The sequence below is a fragment of the Hippichthys cyanospilos genome, chromosome 14, assembly GCF_059441005.1.
Source record: "Hippichthys cyanospilos isolate Australia breed blue-spotted pipefish chromosome 14, RoL_Hcya_1.0, whole genome shotgun sequence".
Classification (NCBI taxonomy): Eukaryota; Metazoa; Chordata; class Actinopteri; order Syngnathiformes; family Syngnathidae; genus Hippichthys; species Hippichthys cyanospilos.
Window position 1 is genome coordinate 18,931,620 of NC_142382.1, and position 26,351 is coordinate 18,957,970.

The 26,351-nt window shown below is 39.2% G+C and overlaps 1 protein-coding gene and 1 long non-coding RNA gene across 3 annotated transcripts; one reads left to right on the forward strand and one right to left on the reverse strand.

The window, feature by feature from the left end:
* Positions 1–21: 21 nt before the first annotated feature.
* Positions 22–10,099, reverse strand: LOC148413237 (uncharacterized). Its single transcript, XR_015867798.1, has 2 exons — positions 9,885–10,099; positions 22–754 (listed from the first exon to the last, which is right to left on the reverse strand). It is a non-coding gene; the product is annotated as an uncharacterized LOC148413237 (long non-coding RNA).
* Positions 10,100–19,994: 9,895 nt separating this feature from the next.
* Positions 19,995–25,585, forward strand: dio2 (iodothyronine deiodinase 2). Of its 2 annotated transcripts, XM_088433797.1 has the most exons (3): positions 19,995–20,352; positions 21,156–21,491; positions 21,570–25,585. In XM_088433797.1, exons 1-3 carry the CDS (start codon positions 20,128–20,130, stop codon positions 21,744–21,746), a joined length of 738 nt encoding a protein of 245 aa, XP_088289923.1. In that variant the 5' UTR covers positions 19,995–20,127; the 3' UTR covers positions 21,747–25,585. The 2 variants fall into 2 exon arrangements, with proteins under 2 accessions (XP_088289923.1, XP_088289922.1); XM_088433796.1 differs by having other exon boundaries at positions 19,997–20,352; positions 21,156–25,585.
* The last annotated feature ends 766 nt before the right edge of the window (positions 25,586–26,351 follow it).

Sequence of the window (26,351 nt, forward strand, 5' to 3'; positions counted from 1 at the left end):
CGAAGAAACCACACGTTGCTGTGCTAGTGGAGATCTTTACTCTTCGCATGCCATCACAAAACTGATACAACAAAGTCCAAAACAGCAAAGACAAAGCCAACAGGTTCAAAGCATCAAAGGATCATAGCGACATGCCTACTGGGTGAGAGACATGGTCCTAGTGTCCGCCACACAGCTCCCCCCCGAACACCCAGAAAGGCATAACGGAAAACCCCACAGGGTATTCGCCAGTCTGGCACCCTGAGTCACATTCCGGTCCTGGGCGGTGTATGTGACACCAGGGCCCCAGGTGCGACAGGAGTAAGGGTGAGACGCTCAGCGTGAAAACCATGAGGTAGCGTTGGCAAAGGGATGTTCTGAAGTTCCGCAGGAGCCGGAGTGGCAGTGCTGACCTGCATGCTGGCAGGCACAGTGGCTTCCGAGGGACGGCCGGTCGCGGCTGCGTCCCAGTCTGTGCCTGGGCATGAACCTGCTGCGGCACCAACACCAGCTGACCCGCTCCGATGTATACTCGGACCGTACCTGCGGGCATGGTGAATCGGAGGGGCGGCTGAATGATGGTGGCTGGAGGCCTACTGCTGAGGCCGGACGGACATCGGTAGTAGATGAGGCCGCCCGGCTGGAAGATCCCGGTCGACGGCCAGGGACTCCGAAATTGGACTGCACAGCCGTTCTCACCAGCGCCCGTACCAGCCTGTTGCTGGCTGGCTCGATCCCTGGTGCGCCAAGGGACTGGACGACGGGTGAGAGGACCCTATATATATATATATATATATATATATATATATATATATATATATATATATATATATCCTAGTGTCCGCCACAATATATATATATATATATATATATATATATATATATATATATATATATATATAGTGGCGGACACTAGGATATATATATATATATATATATATATATATATATATATATATATATATATATATATATATATATATATATATACACACACACATTATAGTTTTATATCTATTGTATGAAATGTACTTTGGCTTGGTCACTGGCAGAGAGTTTGAGGGGACTATTGACTTTTCTGGAAGGACAGACAAAAAGCAAACAAAATAAATGACAGACAGCACTGCCTACAAGGCACACAGGAAATAAACAGGACATATCAGGTTATTTAAATGAGTGAGATTTATTTGATATTGATTTTACATCTGGTCAACGTGCCCTTTCAAGGTTATCCAAAACCTCTTGGTGTCATTCACCATGGATTGGCAAAAGAAAACAACACTGAATGGGGTTGTGTAATGAATTAAATGAGAGGAAAAAACGACAAACCTTGTTAAAACACTTCAGAATGAGACCATGATTGTCATGACACTCATGAGCACAGTTAACTCCTAATCGAATAGCCAAAACCTTTGACCCACATCATTAACCAGTCACTTCAAACCAGTGTTTCCTAATCAAGTAAAAGCAGCCAGTCATTTCAATACACAAAACTGGTGATAAGCATGCACTCTCAAAGTATAGCCCCATCTTACTGCTGCCATAATTATCAAATATCCTGTCAGAAAAAAAAAAAAAAACATTGGCAAGACTTGTCAAATTCATCAAAAAGTCGTCATTAACAGCAATATAGTTGAGGAGCAAACAGCATTACTACTTTGCACTCACACATGAAAAAGCTGAAAAACAAAGATTGATGTAATCAATCCATCCATCCATCCCATCCCATCCCATCCCATCCAATCTATCCAATATCGGGATCCAATATCGGGACAATAACACAAGGGTCGGGCATGTGCACAATCCCTGTCTACATAGTTGACCTTGGGCGGGGGGCATAGCACACCCTCAACCAGTCGCCAGGCAGTAAAGACAAAATTGTGTGCAAACATATTTGCAACCTTTTTACTACAAGGAAAAATGAAAGCATGAGATTGCCATAATATTGTAGTAATCTGTCACAGTCAATATTCAGGCTTCGATCAATTTTAAGAGCTCGTATCATAATATTTTTAAATTTCCACAGTGAAATATATGCATATGAATTACATTTGGCACATTGCCGGATTACTTTCTTATTAAATATGAGCTTTATGGTATTGATATTTCTAACCTAGAAGTGAACTTCTTGTTTATTGAAGCCACACCTCTCACAGTGTGCATGCATCGCTCCATGACATTGTTCAATGCCGGCCAGCCACAAAACATCTATTCATGCATCCATTATCTTGACCACTTATCCTCACGAGGGTTGCAGAGCGCTAGAGACTACCCCAGCAAAGTGAATAAAGGAGCCAGAACAGGAAGTTTTAATGATTATTTACTTCTGATGTTGATTGTTCGGTTGTGTGCGCCTCCTCTTCAACACAGATAAGGTCGGCATGTATTTGCTCTTGTACAGGTAGTACAAGTGCCATCAGGCCTCTCGCAAGTCAAGGTTTATCTGCACGAGCTGGGCTGGTGCTAAAAGCGCAGAATAAGCAATGGCTGTTTAGCAATGCAATAGTAAAGATAAATAACATTTGTGGGTGTTCAGAGTGAAAAATCAACATTGTAACATGGTTAAAATCTCATGGTTAAAATCTTCAAAACGTTAAACTCCCATGATAAAGCCCCTTTAAAAATCATTCTATTGATATATATATATATATATATATATATATATATATATATATATATATATATATATATATATTGACCTAATTTTTAAATAATCAAGTTGGATTCACTCTTTATCTTTTTTATCCTGAAAAAAAATGGTTTATGTAAACCATCGGAACAAAGTATATATTTTATTTTCTTCTCAATTTAAAATAAAAAAAATAAAATAAATAATAATACCGAATTTTGAAAAAGTACTTTAAATACATTTGGTATTATTGAGCTGTTTGGTTTTATTTCTTTTCCCTTTTTGTTCTATTTATATTTATACTTACTCGGGTTACAATAGGCATAGCTACGTGGTGAAGCCAAAAAAACAAGTGCGATGCATTTAGCGTTAGCTAATACAATCACACCAAAGGTCACCGGCATGGCTACCAATTAAATTTGTTATAAATAATTCCTTGGTCCTGGCTTGTCACCTTACCATGTGTCCTGATGATCCTAGGAGCTAAGTTGTCTGAGGTTTATGCCACTGGCAAACAGATGGGGGGGATCAGACAAAGCGGATCTCATGGACCTCTATGAAGGAAACCTACTGTATATTGGATGGCAGTTTCCCTTTTATTGATGTGGGTTACTAGGGTGTCCCTCTGGAGCCAGGCCTGAAAGTGGGGCTAGCTGGTGGCTTGCACCCATGGGGTCCGCCTGGGCAAAGCCCTAAAATGTAACGTGGGTCCCCATTTCCATTGGCTTACCACCTGTGGAAGGGGCCGTAGAGCTTTGTGAGCAGGGCAGCGGCCAAAGACGGCAACATTGGCGGTCCCATCCTTGGCTGCAGAAGCTAGCTCTAGGGACATGGAACGTCAACTCTCTGGCTGGAAAGGAGCCTGAGCCGGTGTGTGAGGCAGAGATGTTCCTACTAGATGTAGTCAGGCTCACCTCAACACACAGCTTGAGCTCTGGTAACGGTCCTCTCAAGAGGGATTGGACAATCTTCCACTCTTGAGTTGGCCACAGTGAGAGGCGCTGAGCAGGTGTGGGCTTACTTATTGCACCCCAGCTCATAGCCTGCACATAGCCTCGCTGGACGAGAGGGTAGCCTCCCTCCACCTTTGAGTGCGGGGCACGGTTCCTGACTGTTGTTTGTGCCTATGCACCAAACAGCGGTTCAGAGTACCCATCCTTTTTGGTGTTTTTGGAAGGTGTCCTGGAGAGCACTCCCTCTGGGGATTTCCTCCTCCTGCTGGGGGGTTTCAATGTTAATATGTGCATGGACAGTGAGATCTGGAGGAGTGTGATTGGAAGAATATTGTCAAGTTAATGTGTTTGTTTTTATGTGTTCCCCTATCTTGAAAAGGGATTTTGCAGTTGGACCAGGCCTTCATTGGGACACATCTGACTCAACGATAAGACTTATTTTTCCTTTCTCCTTTTATTTCGGAGTGGAAATATCTCTTTTTTGTTGTTGGATCATCAACAGTCAGTTTTGACATACAGATTTGTTATTCAGATTTGAATGTGAAAAAATGTGAAAAACCTTATACAAGTAGAAATGACAAAAAAATGTTAAACGATACAAACAAACAACATCAAGGTATAAGCTTTTAAGTCCGCTCACCATCAGCCACCCTGGTCTCGGTAAACATTTAGCATTTGTGCAGTGGTTTAATGATCTTCCTAGCACTGTTTGTGGAACTGACCTTTGAGCTGTGACTGCAGAATATAAAGGGAAGTGATTGCCTCAGGTGAGGGCTTTGGTGATTGGAATTGAGTTCAGCTGTTGAGTTAAGAGGCTGTTGTTCCAATTTAGTACTCTGGGGGCAAATGACACCCAAACCCATGTTATGGACTGAGGCTCTTGTTGATTTAGTATGGCCCCTGGTCTGCTGTGGATTTTCCAAGACAAACATTGAACTTCTGTGCTCATTATGGATTATCTATAACAAATTCCATGTTGAAACATAAGAGTATACCTATGTACTCTTAGAGTATACATATGTGGTATACCTGGTGGTTATGTCATCAGATATGCAGCTGCATGTTTTGGACACTGAGGTGAAGAGAGAGGTTGAGCTGACAAATGATCATCACCTAGTGGCCTGTTGGCTCAGATGATGAAGGTGCCTGCCGGTCCAATCTGGCAGACCCGAACGTATCGTGAGGGTCTGCTGAAAAAGTCTGACAGAGTCCCCTGTCAGAAGGAGTTTTAACTCCCACCTCCGGCTGAATTTCTCCTATGTCCAGGGTAAGGCGGCAGGGTCTGAGTGGACCATGTTCTCATGCTCTATTGTGGACGTAAGGTGGTCAACGCCTGTCGTGACGGCAATCCTTGAACCCGCTGGTGGATACCAGCAATAAGGGATGCCGTCTAATTGATGGAATCCCCTGGGGCCTTTTTGACCTTTTGACTTTGTTCAACGTTTGTCAGCTGTTGAACTGTCAACAAAGATAACGTTTAGCATTAGCCACAATTGGTCACCAGATTCACAATACGTAACTGCAAACTTTTTTTGTCCTCTTCTCCAGTTGAGGCAACACCCGTGTTAATGAACAGGAAAGAAATACAAATGAAACGCCTGATTTTTCTTATCCAGTGTTGTGCCAAGAATTCTTAAATAGATTTCAACATACAATATAAGTGTGGAGGACCCCCTAAAATGATATTTTCTCTTGTCCCATACCCTGTATTAACCAAACTGAATCTAGATAGAAACGAATAGAATTTAAATTTCATAATTTGTCTCATTTCTGTCTGTTGCAACTGTAGGAACATTTGTTTTAATGTATGTAATGTATTGGACCCATGTGTTACAGCGTCCCTGGCTTACGTTTTTTTTTTTGTGTTGCGATGTGGAATACTGAGTTTTTTTTGTCCCCTCATTAAGGTCTTTTCTCGGCTTTGCAACAAAAACAATTGTCATGACCCTAGGGGGTTGGCTGTATTTGTGTATTTGTTTTGTCTCCATCTGCAGGCGTTTTAGGTAATTGCACTTATTTTCTGTTGCGGTCTAATTGCCTCCATGCAACGCGTCACAACAATGCTGGTCTGCTATTGGTCGGCGTCTCCTCACAAAGATGCTGGTCTGCAATTGGTCAGCCTCACTTGTTTCAAAATGGCGGAATGGTTAAGCTTTGTTCTATTGTGAGTGGTTCCAAAACCGTAATTAAAGTGCATTTTACTGCTTAATTCAAACTTAATTAGGTTAGCCATGTGTCCCCAAGACAACATAGTTACAACATAGTAATAGTGATGTTTAAGACAGGAGTAAGAAGATGATTTATATGGAAACGAAGGTGGAGATAATCAATAAATACAAAGCTAGCCTAGCCGAGGACACTAGGGAATATGGGCATAACAACCGCCACTCAAAGGTAAATCAATCTTTTCTATATTTTTTATTTATGATGTTTTCTGAATGTATATATATATATATATATATATATATATATATATATATATATATATATATATATATATATATATATATATATATACATAGCACTTACAATACTATTTTGGTACCGATTTTTAATATGTATAATTTTGATGTTTTTACCTGGGGTTCTAAACGCATTAGCTATTTAACATTAAGATGGATGGAGCCAAATACAGGACCATTCTGGACGAAAACCTGATGAAGTCCGCAAAAGACCTGAGACCAAATGATCCAAAACAAAGCAAAAGCTACAATGGAATGGTTCACCAAAAAACATATCAAGGTTTTAGAATGGCCAAGTTAAAGTCCAGGCCTCAATCCAATTGAGAATGTGTGGAAAGAACTGAAAACTGCTGTTCACAAACGCTCTCCATCCAACCTCACTGAGCTCGAGCTGTTTTGCAAGAAGGAATGGGCAAAAATATCAGTTTCTCCATGTGCAAAACTGATAGAGACATACCCAAGCGACTTGCAGCTGTACTTGCAGCAAAAGGTGGCGCTACAAAGTATTAACTCAATGGGGCTGAATGATTTTGCACACCCAATTTTTCATTTTTTATTTGTTAAATAAGTTTAAAATATCCAATAAAGTGTGTTCCACTTCATGATCGTGTCCCACTTGTTGATTCTTCACAAGAAATTACAGTTTTATATCTTTATGTTTGAAGCCTGAAATGTGTCAAAAGGTCACAAAGTTCAAGGTGGCCAAATAGTTTCGCAAGCCACTGTAATTGTAATCATTACTTTTAACTTTTTTTGGTCGACATGTTAATCTATTATTACAGTATGCATTTTGGTTCATGAAACCATTAATCAGAAAGGCAGCACAAAGAAAAGTAAAATCATCTGGCGTTATATCTGTGAATGACAAGTAATGGATTGAACCCACCGAGTTTATTCACTCAACTGAACATATGTATCCACTGCTTGGGGGTAAAAAAAGCGATGGGTAAAACAACAGACAAACATGCAAGCCAGTTGGCTTATATTTCAGTCAGAAAAAGGGGCGTGGTGGACTGACGGACATCTGACGTAATGTCTATCCTGACGATCACGACAAATGAAATTTACACTTCTGACATTCTTAATCCGTCCACCCACCTCTGCTTATTATCTATGACCTAACGGTTAGTCAATTGCATTTATGCTCTATTTCAGACTTTCTGAAACAAGAACGAGGACAGTTCCTGTTATGTAGTCTTGTGCAAGGGGACTATGAAGAGCCATAATGCAGACATGGCATTCATTCATGGCTTACAAATGGTGGCTAAAAGCTGGGCTGCTGGCAAGGTGGTGAGAGCCATGGCCAACAAACGCACCCTGTGCCAGCGTGGGAAGTAGACCACTTTGCTCAGGAATGACAGTATTGTGTCATACTTCCGATGCACAGTGTCAAACGAGTTTATCTTTGGCACATCAAAAAAAAGGAGAGACAATAGTGAAGAACAAGCCATTTTCCAGCCAGAAGACCACCAGGGGAACATTCATGGATTGCACCCAACCATAAGTAGGGTTATTTTGTTCTCATTATCAATGCATTTTGAACACAGCATTTAGAACTATAGGAGTACACTTTGCTGCTCTACAAAAGATAAAGGAATCATAATTGATTTATACGATGTCATATCTCATGCTGTGTTTCACCTTTGTTCTCATTTTCATTGTACAGTATTTAGAAGGCAGCTTATACTTTGTTCCGCTGTAAAAGATAAAGGAACAGTAATTTATTCATATGATGCCGTATCACTTGCCTGTCAGTGGGTTTCACTTTTATAAAAGTGTAACTGTTAACAGGTTTCAAGTTGTGTGGGAACCATAGTATCACAAAACACACCCAAGGTCCCATTTTGTAGTCCTACAGATGTGGAAGGCTCTCCTACACAATAAAACCAATTCTGGGCATTTCTCCTTCAAAAATTACATCATGATAATGAGACATACAAGTAATCGGTTCATTCAAGGATGGTAACATAAGAAACACTTATGCTAGTTGTAGAAATAAGGTGGGGAAGAGTGAAATAATTCTTTTTTTCCCACATTCTGTTTATTGAATTTTCTCACAAAAATGACAAAAACGCAATATACTTTGATGAAACGTAACGAGTGATAGGACGAGATGATAACCTAATGAACTAAGATGGGTGGCCAATAGAGCTCATCTAATGGCAACGATATCACAAACCAAAAGTACAATGACCCGGACAGGACAGGACACATTTACTGAGCAGTAACTAATAAGGATGGGACAAGATCAAGATGTGTGTTTTTTTTTTGTTTTTTTTTAAATATAAACTTTTTGGCATGAACTGTCTTTGTACGCTTTTATTTGGAAACTCCACCCAAAAGCATGGTCGAGACAGCAATTTACTATGTTTTGCTCCCAGAGAGCAGCCCCTAATGTGATTAACAGTTGTTGCTTTTTTTTATATTTTTTTATTTTTTGGTTGACATTGTTTTTTTCATCTGACTTTTTTCCTCCACGTAGTGCAATGTCATATGGTCGACCAACACTACCTCGATAGTTGATCAATCGAGCACGATCTACGCAATGAGCACCCCTGTCCTAAAGGCTCTGTAAACTGTGGAGCTGTCCTGGCTGACGCGCCTCTGCAACATTGCATGTACATTGGGGACAGTACCTCTGGATTGGCAGACCGGGGTGGTGGTCTGACTTTTAAGAAGGAGGACTGAAATGTGTGTTCTGACTACAAAGAGATAAGCCTTGTCGATTAGGTCTATTCAGGGGTGCTGGAGAGGAAGGTCCATCGGGTGGACAAATCTTGGCTTCTGGAGGCACTCTGGTTTTTGACCGTGAAACAGAAAACCATCTCTACCCCCTCGGCAGCGTCCTCAAGGATGCAGGGGATTTGACCCAATCAGTCAACATGAGTTTTGGGGATTTTATAAGGCCTTGGACATAGTACATTGTCAGGTGTGATTGGGTCCGTGAATGGTAGTTCATCTCAGTGTGCCCTGCAATTGGCTGGCAACCAGTTCAGGCTGTCCTCCGCCTAATGCCTGAAACCAGCTGGGATGGGCACCAGCAATCCTGTGACCCTTGTGAGGATAAGCGACTTTAGAAAATATGTGTGTCAGTGATCCCCCCCCTACTTCGCGGTTAATGGGGGGTGTCAGCCCCCCGCGAAGTCTGAAACCCGCGAAGTAGGGTATCAGTTCCTAGATTTTTATGTACGCCCCAATATAGCCGCAGTAACCATAAACAATCCTTTTTTTTTGTATTTTTTGCGTATATTATTTTCTTTCTCCTATTATTTAACATTACATTATCCTTATTAACATTATTGTATATCCATTAAATAACTAATATTACTTAGTTTGTTGAGAATTTGTTCTCAGGATTGGTTAGGGTTAGGGTTAGGGTTAGTTTTGGTTATCTGCACCAAGACTCCGGTGAAAGAGTACTCAAGTCATCACGTTGAACTTCACATTTATTTTGGCTCATGTATGATGTATCATGTTGTATTTTCCAGGTTCCTCTACCCAGAACACCTGACTCAAATAATTAGCTCATCAGCAAGCTCTGCAGGAGCTTGAAAATGATCCTAATAATTTGAACCAGGTGTGTTTAAGACAGAGGCATCGAAAACGTGCAGGATACCAGCCTTGAAGAATTGCCCTTTGACAATATGGTATAACATAGCTGGGTATTTTGCAAACAAGGGATATTTTCAGCGGTTATTCCTGTCATCCACATGTTCCCTGTGTTTCTGAAGCACAGGTGTGAATATTTCCTTGTAGTCACTCAGGAAACACAGAGGTCACTTTTCTCTCCTTAGATCTTATCAGTTGACATATGGAAAAACATCTAACTCACTGGTTCAAAACTTAAGATAGCAGACCTACCGGAAACACTGTGAACTCGTGGTTTGGTTGTGGAGCCACCAGAACCTCAACAGACCCTGATGAACTAGTTACCTTGACTTCTCTCCAGTCACAGGGGAACTACTGTAAGCTGTGAGGTAAAACATCATACAAACAAGCGGTTTAACAAACTCATCTCTATCTGGCTAGGATGATATCATCATAACAATCATTCATTTTGATATTTTAGGGGGCAATAAAATTGACTCGAGAATTACTTTAGTGTGTGTCCTTATAATGAACCCATGTTGTGCACTACCCAATAAAAAATATCTTCTTTCTAAATGTATCTTTATGTCTTTGTAGCCTATATAGTCTGTGAATGACTTCACTGGGTAGTGAAACTTTATTGCAAACCTTGACACATTTGGCTGATGTAAACAGCTGCACAGACCAAAAATTTCTTCATCCATCTGTAGCCACTTCTCCTCACTAGGGTTTACTCAGAACAGGGTGTCTTTAATCTACAGTATGCGAGGTACAATAAAATCTCAAGAGTACACACATGGACAAAAGTGTCGATACACTTCTGCTGACGAAAGACAGATTCCTTTTAAAATCATGATTATTTAATAATGAAGATTAATGAAAGATTAATGAAATTCAGTTGGTTTGGTGGCTATCAAAATTTTTGCATACAGTATACATAGGGTGTGATTGAAAGAAAAACTCAGTTTTAAAATACTTAGAATTTATTCATATGTTATACTATGATGGAGAGAAATATTTGTTCTTATTTTCCTTTCAGAGCAATTATTTTGTTTCAAATTTGAAAAGCCTACAAAAGTGGCTGGACACCTGACCCTACCGAAACCTCACCAGCTTCTTTGATTAAGAGCCATAGAGCTTATATTGGTGAATTTTGCATGACAATTGTTTATCTTCTTAGCATCAACTTGGGCATGTCTTCATTCCATGGTCCTCCACCATCTTTGGACAACTAATCTCCAAACATTGTAATTAGTTGGCCATTTTCCGGGAGGTTCAGATGTCCAACCACTTTTGTTGGCTTTCTTGCATTTTCAGAGCTGGGAAATCCTTTGCCAAATTGATGAGGTGCTTCTGCGAGCGCCTGCATCAGCGTTTTTGGTGTGTGCTTTATGACACAAAGCCTTGAAAAAAATACACAGGTTGACGACGAGGGTTTATGTCAGTAGACTAGGCTTTGGATCATAAAGTACTATCCACAGTGTTTGAGGTAATGCATTACAAAAGTAATGTACTTATTGTCATGTATTACGTTTTGCTGTAACACGGTAGTGTAATGCATTACACACAAAAAATTATAATATTTTACCCAGGGCAAATTAGATTATTGCAATGCATTGCAATACTTTTTTTTTTTAAATCTGAAAGTGGTGTGCCCCCCCCCCCCCCCCCCCCCCCCCCCCCATTCACCAAAGACACAGAGATAAATCCAGAAAAATCCAGGGCAAAATTTTACTTTCTCGACACTACAATACTTACACAAGATTGACATACCCCCGTTACTCTCAGTTTTTAAGAGATAAATACAAGATTAATAGAATAGTTAGGTGCACTTTGGACACCTGCAGAGCAGTCCACTTTGCCAAATTCAGTGGACCCCTGTGTTACAACGTCCCCGATTCATGTTATTTTCGTGTTGCGACGTGGAATACTGAGATTTTTCATCCCCTCTTTATGACATTTTCCCGGTTATGCGCCCAAAAACACTGTCATGACCCTAGGGGCTTGGCTGTATTTGTGTTGTATTGCCTCCATCTGCTGGCGTTTTTAGGTAATTGCACGTATTTACTATTGCCGTCTAACTGCTTCCATGCAATGCGTGACTACAATGCTGGTCTACTTATTGGTCAGCATGGTCGGCCTCACTTGTTTAAAATGGCGTAATGGTAAAGCTTTGTTTGATTGTGAGTGGTTACAAAACCGTATTTAAAGTGCATTTTACTGCTTAATTCAAAGTTGAAAGGGTTAGCCACGACTCCCAAGATTGCTAGTGATGTTAAAGAGAGAAGTGAGAAGATGATTTATATGGAAACGATGCTGTAGAAAATCCTTGTTAGGGATTATGGGCATAACAAGCTGCACTCAAAGGTAAATAAATCCTTTCTATATTTTTTTATTTATGATGTTTTCTGATTGTATACTTGTATATTTTATATACTTAGCACTTACTATACTATTTTGGTACCAATTTTTAATATACAATATACATATATAATATACAATTTTGATGTTTTTACCTGGGTTTCTAAACGCATTAGCTATTTAAACATAGGTTTGGATTGCCCGTCATATGACGAATTCGCCTTACGACCCCCAACCGTGTAACGGATTAATGTCGTAACACGGGGGCCCACTGTAATTTGCCAAGTAATTTGACAAAGCATTTAGAGCGGAGCCATAGTAACGTGAAGTTAGCCAAAAGAAAACACGCGGACTTGTATGTTTTCAACATACAATTGCTTTTAATAATAGTCTGTAAATAGTACTGGTCAATGTGTATCAAGATGAGGCATACAAAAATTCATGTTAACAGACTGAACATGCCTGTATGTTTAGTCCCAACATTATATTTACAGAAAATCGATCGATATTACCTACATATCACCAACAGAATACTGCAGTTAAATAGCAGTTCAAACTTGAAGTCAACACTTTGATAACATTTTGTCTCCCATCATTTGACAGATTTAGTGAACATTGCACACACAGCACATAAATAATATATAAAATCATATTATAAATACAATCATATATACTATATATCAAATTTACACGTCACAAACTTTTATACAAGATATTGTTCAATTTAGACGTATTTTTTAAAATATCTAATACTTTTTTGAGCACAGCCATTGATTCACATCTTTTGAGTTCTATTTCCTAGTTGTTTCATAAACTGACTCCTTGAACAGATACACACATTTGCTTGTGGAAAAAAACTGCAGATAAGCCGCACTCGACTATAAGCCGCAGGGCACCAATCATGAGGAAAAAGTTGCGGTTTATAGTCCGAAAAATAAAAAATTTACAATAATTTAATTTATTCCTTTTTAATGAAAATCTCACAAACTGTCCCTTAAAGAGCCTTGGGGCCTGCATCACAGATAGACATGTGGAATTTTTTATTTTATTTATTGTATTTGAACCTGGACAAGCATATGAGTAAGCCAGGCGGCTAGAAGTCTCAACCCGCACAACGTTGCCACACAAATCACAACTGTTTTTGAAGCCTTCAACTAGTTATTATTATTATTATTATCTTGAGCAAAAGGTGTTTTAGACTTGACAGTGTAATATATATTGTACTTGTCACCATGGTAATAAAAGAGCCACAAAAAAAAAAAATCTCACCCACTTTCACCACTTGTTCTTCTATTTGCATATACTCCAATGGCCATTCCATCTTAAAAGAAGGGCATTTCATTTTTACTTCGCACTTCACATTTAAAATTTGTTTTTTTTAATGTATAAAGGAGGCGGGCAGGGGGTCAGAAACTGGCACGTGTGGACAGACGGGGGCAACACGTGTCGACTGGCAGAGTAGAGTGCTTGAAGGCTTGGCATAACATGGCAAGACAATCTGGCAAGTGCTGGAGGGTGAGACCGGTTTAAATACTGAACAGGGGATGAGCTGCAGTTGTGGTGATTAGGCTGATTGGCAGAGGAGGCAAGCAGGTTTGGTGAGGTCGAGAACTAGGTGGCTGGACTGGTGGGCTGTGACAAAACTGCTGTCATCCCTCCCCATCCTCAGCTGTGGCCATATCAGCAGCACATAAAGTGGTCATATTAGCGCCACATAGGCGTCTAATTAAAGTGACGGCTGTAAAAACATGATAAGAATCCCAGTTTACACTTTAAATTCCAATTTATTACAAAAGAAATATAGGTACGTAATTTCCAACGGAATGGCGAAACCTCTTCCTCTTTTTAAGAGCCTGCATGTTTTTTGGTCCGATAACAACCGGAGCAGCGGAAGTTGCACTCATTGGTCAATAGTCGCTGTTGCACAGCGTTCACTTTAATTAGACATCCTGGCACAGGCTAATATGACACAGCTCTCTGTGAGACCACAGCCACTTAAACTTACATTTACTATTTAAGGTTTAATTTAAGATGTAAGTAAATGTGTACTGCAGTATTTGGATGTCCAAGGAGTGTCCGTGGCAAGTGCATTTATAGTTACCTCGTCTGTCTGGCATGCAAGAAACCTTCATTGCACGTCTATCGGCAATATAAGCGTGATATAGCGGGGGGGTCGTTGTTTTTTTTTTCCGACAAATTTTTACTCTTACTTCCTACATTAAAACACAAATATTGTACTTTTTACTTGCTACATTTAAAAAAAAAAAATGCCTTGTTGCTTTTTATTCTTAACAATTCCCAATAAAATGGCTTGTTATTTTTCTTTCAGCATTTTTGCGCAAACTACGTGATCAATCAGACTGGCTGCCGCTAAATTTAAAAAAATCTCAGACGTCCCACATCTGTCAGCGCCACATAACATGGAGAGCAGAGAAGATAGCAGTCGGTACCCTTTGCTAGAAGCTAGCGTCGAACAAGACACAAACAAATAAGCCGAATAAGCATAGGCTCAGGAGGCTAAAGTCCGCAGCCATTCACTCTCATACCATAAATAAAAAAGGGTAAAAATCGACATGTGCTTGATTTTAATAAAAGATATCTAAAATGATGAAAACTGTAACATACAGAACATTAAAGGTTGATACCCAAAAATTTGTGAAAAACCTGCAGAAATTAATAATAAAAGATCATTTGAACACACAGTAAATAAAAAGATCATGATCATGTGGACATAAAAAAAAACAAAAAGCACATTTTCATCAATTTTTTGAAAGAGAATCCTCTTCCATAAAAACGTAGGTAGGATAGGTCGATTAGGGGTGTCATCTCTCTAGCCATTCTCTTCAGTTGGGGAGACGTTGCCACAATTGCAGCAACTATGGCAGTCACTTGTTTTTCCCTTTTTTTTTTAACTTTACGGAAGTGGCTAATACAGTAACATCATTAAATCCATAAACGCCTCTACTGCTTGCGGCTTTATCTGTATGTAAAGTTCCACAAAGTTCTGGATGTCATTCCATTTAGCAAAAATATCTTTGATGTCAGCATCTTCCCTCATCTTCATCAGAAGACATCTCCTCTGTCGATGTCTTCTTCTGCTCCTCCTGAAGGTGAAGAAGAGTTCTTCTGTTGTCAGCCCGACACGATGTACGTCGATTAGCTCCTCGGCATCACTGTTGTTCATTTCTAACCCTAGATTTTGACTCGTCCTGACAGTTTCGTCAATAAGTTGAGTGTCCTCTTGGGATTCCTCTTTAACTTCAACATCAGCAGCTGTGCTGGGACTAGCAACACTCCCGAACCCCTCAAACTCTCATTCCGTCACACACTTTCACACATATTCCTCCATGCCAAATTCATCGTCCTGTATGACACTTGGTTCCAGGCTTTGTAGATGAGGGTCATGCGGGGTGATGAAGATGTTGAAATGATTTTTCCAAATATCTCGAAGGGTTAACTGCGTGTCATTAGTCACCTCGAAGCATCGTTGAAAAAGGATTTTGGTGTAGAGCTTCTTAAAATTTGCAATGACTTGCTGGTCCATGGGTTGAAGCAGAGGTTTTGTATTAGCAGGAAAAAAACTTGATTTTGAGAAAATCAAATTCCTCTTTCAAGTCTTCTTCCAAACCTGGAGGGTGGGCAGGAGCATTATTCATCACTAGACAACATCGTAGTGGCAACCTCTTTTCCTCTGTCAAAATGCAAAATGGTACAGAAAACAATATTATTAGTCTAATTATTTTGATAAAATGCGGTCTAATATTGGATATTATTTAATATGTTTATATTGCATTTTGGGTTAGGGGTTAGGGCAAACACCTCATGCACCCACTAAGTACAAATTTGTCTCGTCAGCCAAGCCTTTGTGTTTGACCTCCACATAAAAGGCGATCTACCCTTGAATACATTATTAGCCTTTAATGCCCTTGGATTTTCAGAATGATAAATGAGAAGAGGCTTTACTTTAAAATCGCCGCTAGCATTGCCACACAACAGGAGCGTTAGCCTCTCCTTCATTGGTTTGTGGCCTGGCATCAACTTCTCCTCGCGTGTGATGTAGGTTCTTTGTGGCATTTCTTCCAGAAAATTGCATCTTCACTAAGAGTATCACCTGCTAACTGTTTCTCGTTTATAAAAATCAGCAAAGGTTTCTTCACTTCCTCCATTACCTGTGGCCTTTGCTAAAAACACTAGATTCTTTAGCCACATCACTTGCTTTCAGCATGTCTTTATTTTTTAGGATGGTGCTTATTGTCGATTTCGCCATCCCGAACTCCTTAGCCAACATAGACATACGCGCGCCTGATTCATATTTTGCGATTAATTCTTCTTTAAATTCAATAGTATTGCACACTACTTTCCTCTTTTCTTGACCACCTTTACCACTTGCATTTGCTTTCGTTGAACCCATAATTAACAACGAACTGCTCTGAGCAAACTTTGCACTCAAATGCGCTACGGAGGAAGCATCCTGGGCATTCATGTTTACTCGGCTCCCTAGTGCGTCTCGTTGCGTTCTGATATGATGGGCTTTTATCGGTTTATCGGAGCCAAAGTTTTGGTTTCTCGAAATGTCAGTTCGAAAACCGATTTGGTCGAGAACAGAAGTGTTTGAAAACTATATATATATATATATATATATATATATATATATATATATATATATATATATATATATATATATATTTATATATATATATATATATATATGTATATATATATATATATATACAGTATAATGTTATATCGTTTGTCAGTTTATTACACTTTGTGCAAAGGAGAGTGGCTTTTGAAAGGAATTGAGTACTTCAACTTGATTCATTTGCAGTTTTACATTCTTTTCATGTCCTTGGCGTACGTATGTGTTTTTATATGGTTATTTGATTTGCACAGTGCAGCTGGGAGTAAGAGTGATTAGTTCAAATCCAACTCTGCATGTTCTCCTTGTGCCTGTGTGGGTTCTCTCCTCCTTATTTCCACATTCCAAAAACATGCATGGCAGGTGTATTGGACACTCTAAATTGTCCTTAGGTGTGAGTGGGTGCATGAATGGTTGGTTGTCACTGTGCCCTATGATTGGCTGGCAACCAGTCCAGCGTGTCCTCCGCCTACTGCCCGTAGACAATTGGGATAGGCACCAGCAAGCCAGCAACCCTAGTGAGGATAAGCGGCTACAGATAATGGGTGGATGGATGATTTTCACAGTGTACAACTTAATTTTATTAGCTTTAAATAGGACAATGCACATTATTAAGGTAACAGTCCAGATATACCACTCTATGCTCACGCCACTTTGAGAATAATAAAAAGCACTGCTGTAAAATTGAATTAAGAACGAAAGGTACTATTTAAAAAACTTTATTAAAAGATGGGCCAGTTCTTCCTTTTTAAAATAATCTTGGTGTCATCCAGAACACAGAAGTGTGACGTGTAAATAACAAATGCATCTAATCCTGCTAACTTTATAGTGAAGTACAGTACATCAAGTAATGCATCCATCCATGCATTACAAAGGACCCCCGGTTTACGATACCCCTGGCTTGTGTTTTTTTCACCTTACGATGTTTACCGGTGCATTTTTTTTGTCCCCTCTTTACGCCATTTTATTTGCATTACGACAAAAACTCCTCAAACATGGCGGTCAGTGTGCATGCGAGACTGCGACTCGCTCCGTGCTCATACGTTTATACACGCGTCACAGCTCACGTCGATAATGCTGGTCTGCTATTGGTCGGCGTCATGACTCCCTAAGATATTGGGCTGCTATTGGTCGGCGTCAAGGAAGCACTTAGATGCTGGTCTGCTATTGGCCGGCATCATGGTTTCCAAAAAGGCGGAACATTAAAGCTTTGTTCACCTGTGAGTGCTTACAAAAACATATTTATAGTGCATTTTAGTGCTTAATAAGTTTGAATTAAGCACTAAAATAGTTGGTCAGCCATGGGCCCCAAGATTGCTAGTGATGTTAAAGAGAGAAGTAAGAAGGTGATTTATATAGAAACGAAGCTGGAGATAATCAAGAAATACGAAGAAGGCTAACCTTGGCTAGGCTACTCTCACTATGGAATATGGCCATAACAAGCTCTCACGGCACAAAGGTAAATAGATCCTTTCAGTATATTTTATTCACTGAGATCTCTGGCTTGCTGGTTCCTATCCCAGCAGTCTTCGGTCAGTAGGCGGGGGACACACTGGACTGGTTGCCAGTCACTCGTAGAGCACACAGTGACAATTCACACACCCAATCACACCGAAGGACAATTTAGAGCAGGCATGTCAAACATACAGTTCGCGGGTTGGTTCTGGCCCGAAAAGGTTTCATCTGGCAAGATGATTTTGAAAAGTATAAAAATTAGATTTTATTTTATTTTTTTAAAGAACAACTTGAAATGTTTTATGATTAATACTAATGTTCATTGTTTTGTCATTATTAGTGATGTTCTGTTTGTACTATTTTGGACAGTATTTAAAACATTTTGGACAGTATTTAAAAAAAACAACAACAAATCTGAAGTTGGTAAATGGCAAAGGGACTATCACATACCACTCTACCACGGAGTCACTTCCCCTTAAATTGCTGTTTTAATGTTATGTAAATATATACCATGCTTTCTTTCATTTGTCCAGCCCACTTGTTAATAGATTATCCTATGTGCAGCCTGCAAACTAAAACAAGTTTGACACCCCTGATTTCTTGTCTGAACTTTTAGAGCAGGGGTGGGCTACTCTTCGAGGGCCGGTGTCCTGCATGTTTTACAGTTTTCTTTCCCTAACACACCTGATTGAAACCATTAGCTTGTCAACAAGCTCTGCTGGAGCATGAAAATAATCCTAATCATTTGAATCAGGTGTGTTTCAGAGAGAAGACGGGAAAACATAGGGCAGGACACCGGCCCCCGAGGCCTGGAATTGCCCACCCCTGATTTAGAGTGTCCAATACACCTTCCATGCTTGTTTTTGGAATGTGTGAGGAAGCGTGTCCCCCGCCTACTGCCCGTAGACAGTTCCACCGAGCCTCTCCTTCTTGAACAAAACTGACAATATTTATCTCAATGGCATAGAAAAATAAATGGAATTGTGATCTTTGAATTGCGAATACTTTTTACTTTTTGTTTTACTTTAAAGTACATTTCAGAGCTTGTACTTTTACTTGAGTAGAATTTTGGATGAGAACTTTGATTTTTACTCGTCATTTTTTATATAGGGTAGTTTACTGTTACTCAAGTAAACAATCTGTGTACTTTGCACATCACTGAGCCTGCTCTAGATCACAGATAGGAAACAGGTGCGCCCTCCCAGGGTGTCTCTCAGCTGTCTTGCAATGCACGGACTGCCTGCAGGGGGACACCAACAGCTGAAACCAAAACAATGCATCACAATACAGTGGAGCTAAGTGATAAAGGGGTTCAAATACTAAAACAAACAAACATAAAAAAAAACCAAACAAAAAAGAGATTTTTTATCTTGTCTTTAAAAGTTTACAATACAATATTGATTTTGATTAAGCCAACCTTCCACTGAATGTGTATTGAGCGTAATGAGCTACGTTTAGAATGGCAAATTCATATTTTAGGTTATGTTGGTGAGAGTACATAAAAGTACATAAAAGTATTACATAAAATTATTACATAAAAAAAGTATTACATAAAAACAAATGTATTGTATTACATAAAAGTAATGCAATTGTAGTGTAATGCATTACATTTCAAATACAGTAATATTGTAATGTCACTAATTACTTTGAAAGGACAGTAATAAGTAATAAATAATGCAGTACAGTTTTGAAGATACTTGCCCAACACTGTTTAAAACAATAAGTTACCTTTCAATCGCACACATGCACACACACTAGCATGTATGTATATATGTATGTAGTATACATACATAGATACAAACATACATACATGAATGAATGCATGCATACATGCATGCATACAGTACATACATGCATACATAGATACACGCACGCGCGCGCTCACTTAACAATGACTGGCCCGCGTCGTGCTCACCTCCCCTGTCTTGTGCATGAAGTTGTAAATGTGCACGGGGCCGTGCTGAAAGCATGTGGGCAGTGACCGAACAGTAGCAGAGTGTGTTGCGGCGCGCTATGACGGGCAACTCGTAGCAGCTGAGAGCCGTCCCGTGCAGAGACAAAATGGTGATGGGCAGCGAAGACCTGCTGGTGACGCTCCAAATATTGCCCGGCTTCTTTTCAAACTGCCTCTTCCTTGCATTGTACGACTCCGTGGTCGTGGTGAAGCGCATTGTGTCCCTTTTGAGTTGCTCGAGGTCCGCCGGCTCGGGAGAGTGGCGTCGCATGTTGACAACGGCCGGGCTCCGTTCCATCTGGAATAGTTTCTTGCTGGACGCCTACAAAAAGGTAAAGCGCCTAACAGGTTGCAGTTATGCACTATGCGACTTAAAGCCTTAATGTATATGCACATTAGATTTCCCTGTGTGTTTTTTTCTTTTTTCTTTTGCTTTTGTTTCGTGAGTTTTTGATTTGAACTTATTTGAACTGCGAAAATGAATTTATTGCATACATTTAAATAATGACAAAGCACTGCTCGCGATATTTACCTTTAGGCTTATCTATGTTTATTTTGTCATTTCACATCCTGACTTTTGCATTTTCAGCTCAGCTGCAATGTGAGCATGTAAGTGTCTGCAAACATGCTGCTGTAATCATATTTCATTGTCGTTCTGTAATCTGACATCAGAACTAGAAATAACATGCAAGGCTAAGTGAGAAAAAACTATCTGCTTGCATTAAATTGCAGTTATCTGGCGTGGTACATTTGAAAGCAGTTGCCCTATTTTTTCGTTTTCGTGGTGTACTGTTAAGAATCCAAGGCAGACCTTGAAATTGGAGAAACAGCAAGGTTTAGGTAGAGATTGTTTTTTTTTTTTTAATTTATTTTTTTAGGCACAATTTAAAGTAAACAGTGGCATGCTGTTCCAATTGTAAATATTTGACCAAAGGCATTCCTCCAGTGCTAATCTAATCATTGACCGTTACCTATACCTGAAATGACAGTAATACGGTCCAAGAGATCAAAAGAGGTCAAAATGGAGAAGCACTGGTACAGCATGTACCAGCACTAAAAAGTAACTTATAATATTTGCAGCGCTAGATTACTTGATCTGGAAGGTTAACGTCAATCCTTCTTGCTACTTCCTCAGGTCAAAATTGGCTGTGAGGCACCTAACTCCAAAGTGGTGAAGGTATCGGCTAGTCCTCAGTGGAGCAACAAGGTTAGCCCGGTACCTAATGAACAACCTGGCGTTAGGGTCCGAAACCAGGATGAATGCCGCCTCCTGGATTTTGAGTCTTCAGATCGCCCCCTAGTGGTCAACTTTGGCTCAGCCACATGACCTCCCTTCATCAGCCACTTGCCAGCCTTCCGCCGGTTGGTGGAAGACTTCAGTGACGTTGCTGATTTTCTTCTGGTATACATCGACGAGGCTCATCCATCCGACGGCTGGGTAGCCCCGCCGATGGGCTCTTACTCGTTCAATGTACGAAAGCATCAGAGTTTAGAGGAGCGGATGGGAGCGGCGCGCCAACTCATTGATCACTTTTCTCTGCCCCCGCAGTGTCAGCTGGTAGCTGACTGCATGGACAACAATGCTAATGTGGCTTACGGTGTGTCCAACGAGCGTGTGTGTATCGTGCAACACAGAAAGGTTAGCTATCTAGGTGGCAAGGGTCCTTTTTTTTACAATCTGAAGTATGTGCGGCAGTGGCTAGAACAAAGCTTCGGTAAGCGGTAGAAGTAATTGAAAGCAGGTCAAGCAGAAGAAATAGTGTCCTGCCTTTTTGCTCTTGAAGATAACATTTGGGTTTCTTTGTATATGAGAGACATGGCAAATTAACTGGCTAAATAAAACTTCAACATGTACTGTGACCTGTGGGAAAATCCCAATTGGCCAGGCCTAAATGGTCACGCAGGGTGGTACACACAAGTGAAAGGCTACAACGGAAGAGCTTGCTTTTGTCAAAATAGGACACTGCTGTGAAATACCACCCCAATTCAAAGTGTTTTGGTGTTAGCCCCATTAAATGTACGGTTCAAATTTCCGGGTTCAATTTTTACTACGTTTGTCTCTTAAAACAAGGCTTCTCAAGCATTTTTTGCATCAGGTAAACCTGTGAGTAAGCAAATTTCCCAAGGACCCCCATTGCAAATATTTGAGGAAAAAAAACACATATATATATATATATTCGCGTTATTAAATGTAATAAATTTAACATGTGCCCTTTTTATTTACCAACAGATTCATAGTATATTTGTTACTTTTCAGCAATACTGAAGTTTAGAAAATAAACAAATTACACGCCTCCTTATAACAAACGGTGATTTCTAATTATTTCGTCATAAACAGCCTTATAAAATCAAATGCCACTTTAGCTTTGCTTCATCACCTCGTTACAAACAATTGTAGACACAAAATGCATTTTGACAAATTTAAAAATGATTATGTTTGAAAATATATTAACCCACTCAAAGCCAAGGGAGGTATTTTCACTTCTTTTTTTTTTTTTTTTTTTAAGAAACCGAACAATCAATACTTACATACATCAAGGACATTCATTTCCAGATACTTCAGTATTAATTCGATACTTCAGTATCTGGGATTGAATGTCTGGACTCTTAAAAAATTGTGAAAATACATCGCTGGCGTTGAATGAGTTAAACTGGTTGAATTGATTGCTTTATTGAAGTGTCATAAATACTCTTACAATTTAATATAAAATAACATGAAATTAAAACTATATATATATATATATATATATATATATATATATATATATATATATATATATATATATATATATATATATATATATATTTTTATTAATAACCCAAATTATTTCACGGACCTCCTGCAGTCATGCAGGATGTCATGCAGACCCCCAGGGGACCCCACTTTAATAGCCACTGTCTAAAAAAAACCCTGTCTATATTGTGACACTTTCTGTTGATTTCTTTGAATAGAAATATATGAGGTAACTTTTTGTAAAGTTGATTAGGGAGGTTTTGTGGGTCTTACAATGTGTTTTGCCCTATAATTTATTGTTATAATTTCACAAATACTTTTCAAGTGTGTTGCTCACTTGTCTACATGCCTACACGCATGTCTACACGCATGTAGATTTTGAGTCATAATTCTCCTCTTAGACCTCGACATGTAAGTTTTTCCCAAGTCTAGCAAACAACGTGACAAGGTTTTTCAAATAAATCAAATGAAAAAGGTTATTTTTGTAACTAATTAAAAAAAAAAAAACTCTAAAATTATGTTTTAATTCTGTAAATACAGAATAAAGCAATTGAGTGAGCGCCCATTACAGTATGTGGCGAACTTCCTCGGTTGGTCAAATTAGGTCACTGTAATATTTCCCCTTTGTTTCCCCATCCAATTCCTCATTCAAAGGGAGAGGAAATGATGAGTCCAGCCCCAAATTCACATTTATGTCCAAGCGACCAATTATTGTGACGATTTTCTGGGTCCTTTCCCAAAGATTTTTGTTCTTGGACAGAAAAGCTTCTTATAGTCTTCCAATTTACACAATCACAATCACAAACTTATGTTTTGTGTTACAGCTGGACCAATTCTGTATTTAATTTTAATCTTTGTAGTTTCACATTTGGGAGAGCTGCCTACAAAGCTGTCAGGAAGATGACACGTTCCTTTGACAATCTGACAATCTAAATGTTTGTTTCATATTTGGCATGTTTCAATATGTAAAATACCGATCTTGAAGTGGCCAGGCTGTAAAAAAATGGCAAAAATGCTGAAGAAAAAGTAGATTTTGGTGACGGCCAATAAAGCAACCTGATGCATTACCGACAAAAGGTCAGGTTTCAAGAACTCTTTGAATGAATACACTCTCTGCAGAACCTATTTTCCATATTCATTCCATGTTTTTTTTTTTGCGTTACCTTTGAAATAGGTTGCATGCCAAGCGTTTTAAAACACTTATCAACATGACCAAGACTCTACTTGATTGCATTTCTAAAGAGGTTTTCAGTATATTGTTTTGTTTGTAAACAAAATTTGATTTAGGTGTAAAAATTTATTATTTCCTTTTACTTTGAAATGCTCTTCATGACAAGACATTTATATCATTTGACATTTAACCAATTTATAATGCTGGCATAAGACCTTGTTGTTGATCTGTATGAATGCCTAGAAAGGCTATCTGTATGCTATAAGTATCCATGAATCAGATGCTTGGTCCTCCTGCTCATGATGTGAAAGGTGTACTCATGAAAGCCTGCGATGAAAGAGTATGTTACTCAGTCTCTGGTTGGATAGTAAACCACACCTGATCAACTTTAGAAGGAACAGCTGCATCTGTTCTTTTATTTTTGTCCCAAAGCAAAAACATTTTATAGGCTGTTGAAATAATTTTGAGTACAATATGTCCTTGCTTATTTTGTTGAGGAAAATAATTAAGTGGAAAATAAAAGTATTCATCTGAATATTTGGTCTTATATTTATAATTAGCGGTGGGCCTTCAGGACCAGCCAGGCCTTCTCTGGTGGCCTAATATAACCTGACATTACCAGTAAAATAAACTATCATAATTATAATAACTAATATAAGTCAATTTCATTTTAAATTTATTTTTACTAAATAATCTATTGTATATATAAAATTATTCTCCATATTCTGTTCTTTTTTTCGACAAGTGCTGCTGTTTTAGTGTAGAGTTTTTAGCCAATTAGAATTTAGCAAACGCGTGTCACCAGGCAGACTTCCAGGCAGACTTCATGTCTGCCTGAGCCTGGAAGCGCTCCGGCATTCGCTTCAATAGTTGAAGTCTTCTGTGCAGTGTGTAATGACATATTGTGTACGGCCGTATTTTTGTTAGACAGCTGCAATAGCCAATCGACCCACAAAAACGCCTTCAGGAAACCTCACGTAGAACGTGATGTAAGTAGACGCTCACTGCAGGAAGGTGGTGCTATATTGATCCACAATGTTTAACGATGAAAGTAGTGAAATAAAGTTATTTAGAAAAAAAACAACATGTTGCTCAACCAACTAGCATTAGCGTATATCGAAGCTGGACCCGCAGATGCTTTTTTTTTTTTTTTAAACCCACAATGGTTGAAGAAGAGCAAAACGAAAATTGGACCGACACGACTTTCAGCATTAGCGTAAATGTCAATAAAAAATGATTTATTATTGGAAATGAAATGCGAAGACAAACTCTACAAGCAAATCATGAAAGCCTGAGGAAAAAAAGAAGAATGGATTTTGTACTGAAATAACATGGGGACTGCCGTTTTGGGTGAGTTAATATGTTTTTGACATTTTATGTAGTTCATAGTCAATTGTCATGGTTAATTATGTTTAGTTGTTGTGAGTTTGTGGGGTTTTGTCTGCATTCTCATTAGTTTGATTTGGTCTACCTGTCTGGTGATACCAGTTTTGCTCCCAGTTCGGTCCTGCCTAATTTCCTTTTTTTTGAGCCACATATTTCTCTGTGTTTTCCTGTTTTTTTTTTGGGTCCCCTTCCTACCTCCTCACAACTCACCATGCCCAGACATGACATTTATATTAAATTGCCATTTATGATTAAACGTACAGTCTTGTTAAAACTTGCCTGCTCTTGGTGGACTTCATAAAACTTTGTGGACAAATAATGAAATCATTACTATTATTCTAAGTGTTGGCATGTACAATGATAAGTTTTATTCGGTGATGCAGGTTTATTGTTTAAATGCTCTGAAAAATAGCCTGCATAGCCCAGTAACGCGTATGTAAGCACATGAGGGGTCCAATGACGGATGGCCTAGGTGGGAAATGAATATATATATATATATATATATATATATATATATATATATATATATATATATATATATATATATATATATATATGTATTCAACATTCTAATTGTCGAGGGAAAAATCTTTAGTGTGGTCGCTCAAAGGCTGGCAAGATATCTGCTAAGAAACACAATTGACACATCAATCCAGAAAGCAGGTATCTCAGGCTTCTCAGGCTGCGTGGAACACGACAGTGTTACCTGGCATGAGATCCAGGTTGCCAAGAAGGAGGGAAAAGATCTCCATGTGGTGTTCCTGGATCTTGCAAATGCCTTTGGCTCAGTCCCTCACAACCTCCTGTGGACAGCCTTTGATTACTTTAGAGTCCCTCCAGCTCTTACAACCCTTGTCAAGGCATACTTCCAGGACATCCAGCTCTGTGTGTCAACATCAGAGTTCCCTACGACGTAGCAACATTTGGAGTTGGGAATCATGGCTGGCTGCACCATCTCTCCGCTGGCCTTCACCCTGGCTATGGAGGTCATTATATGGTCCTCTCGATGGGTGGTTGGCGGACAGCGTATAAGACCTGGG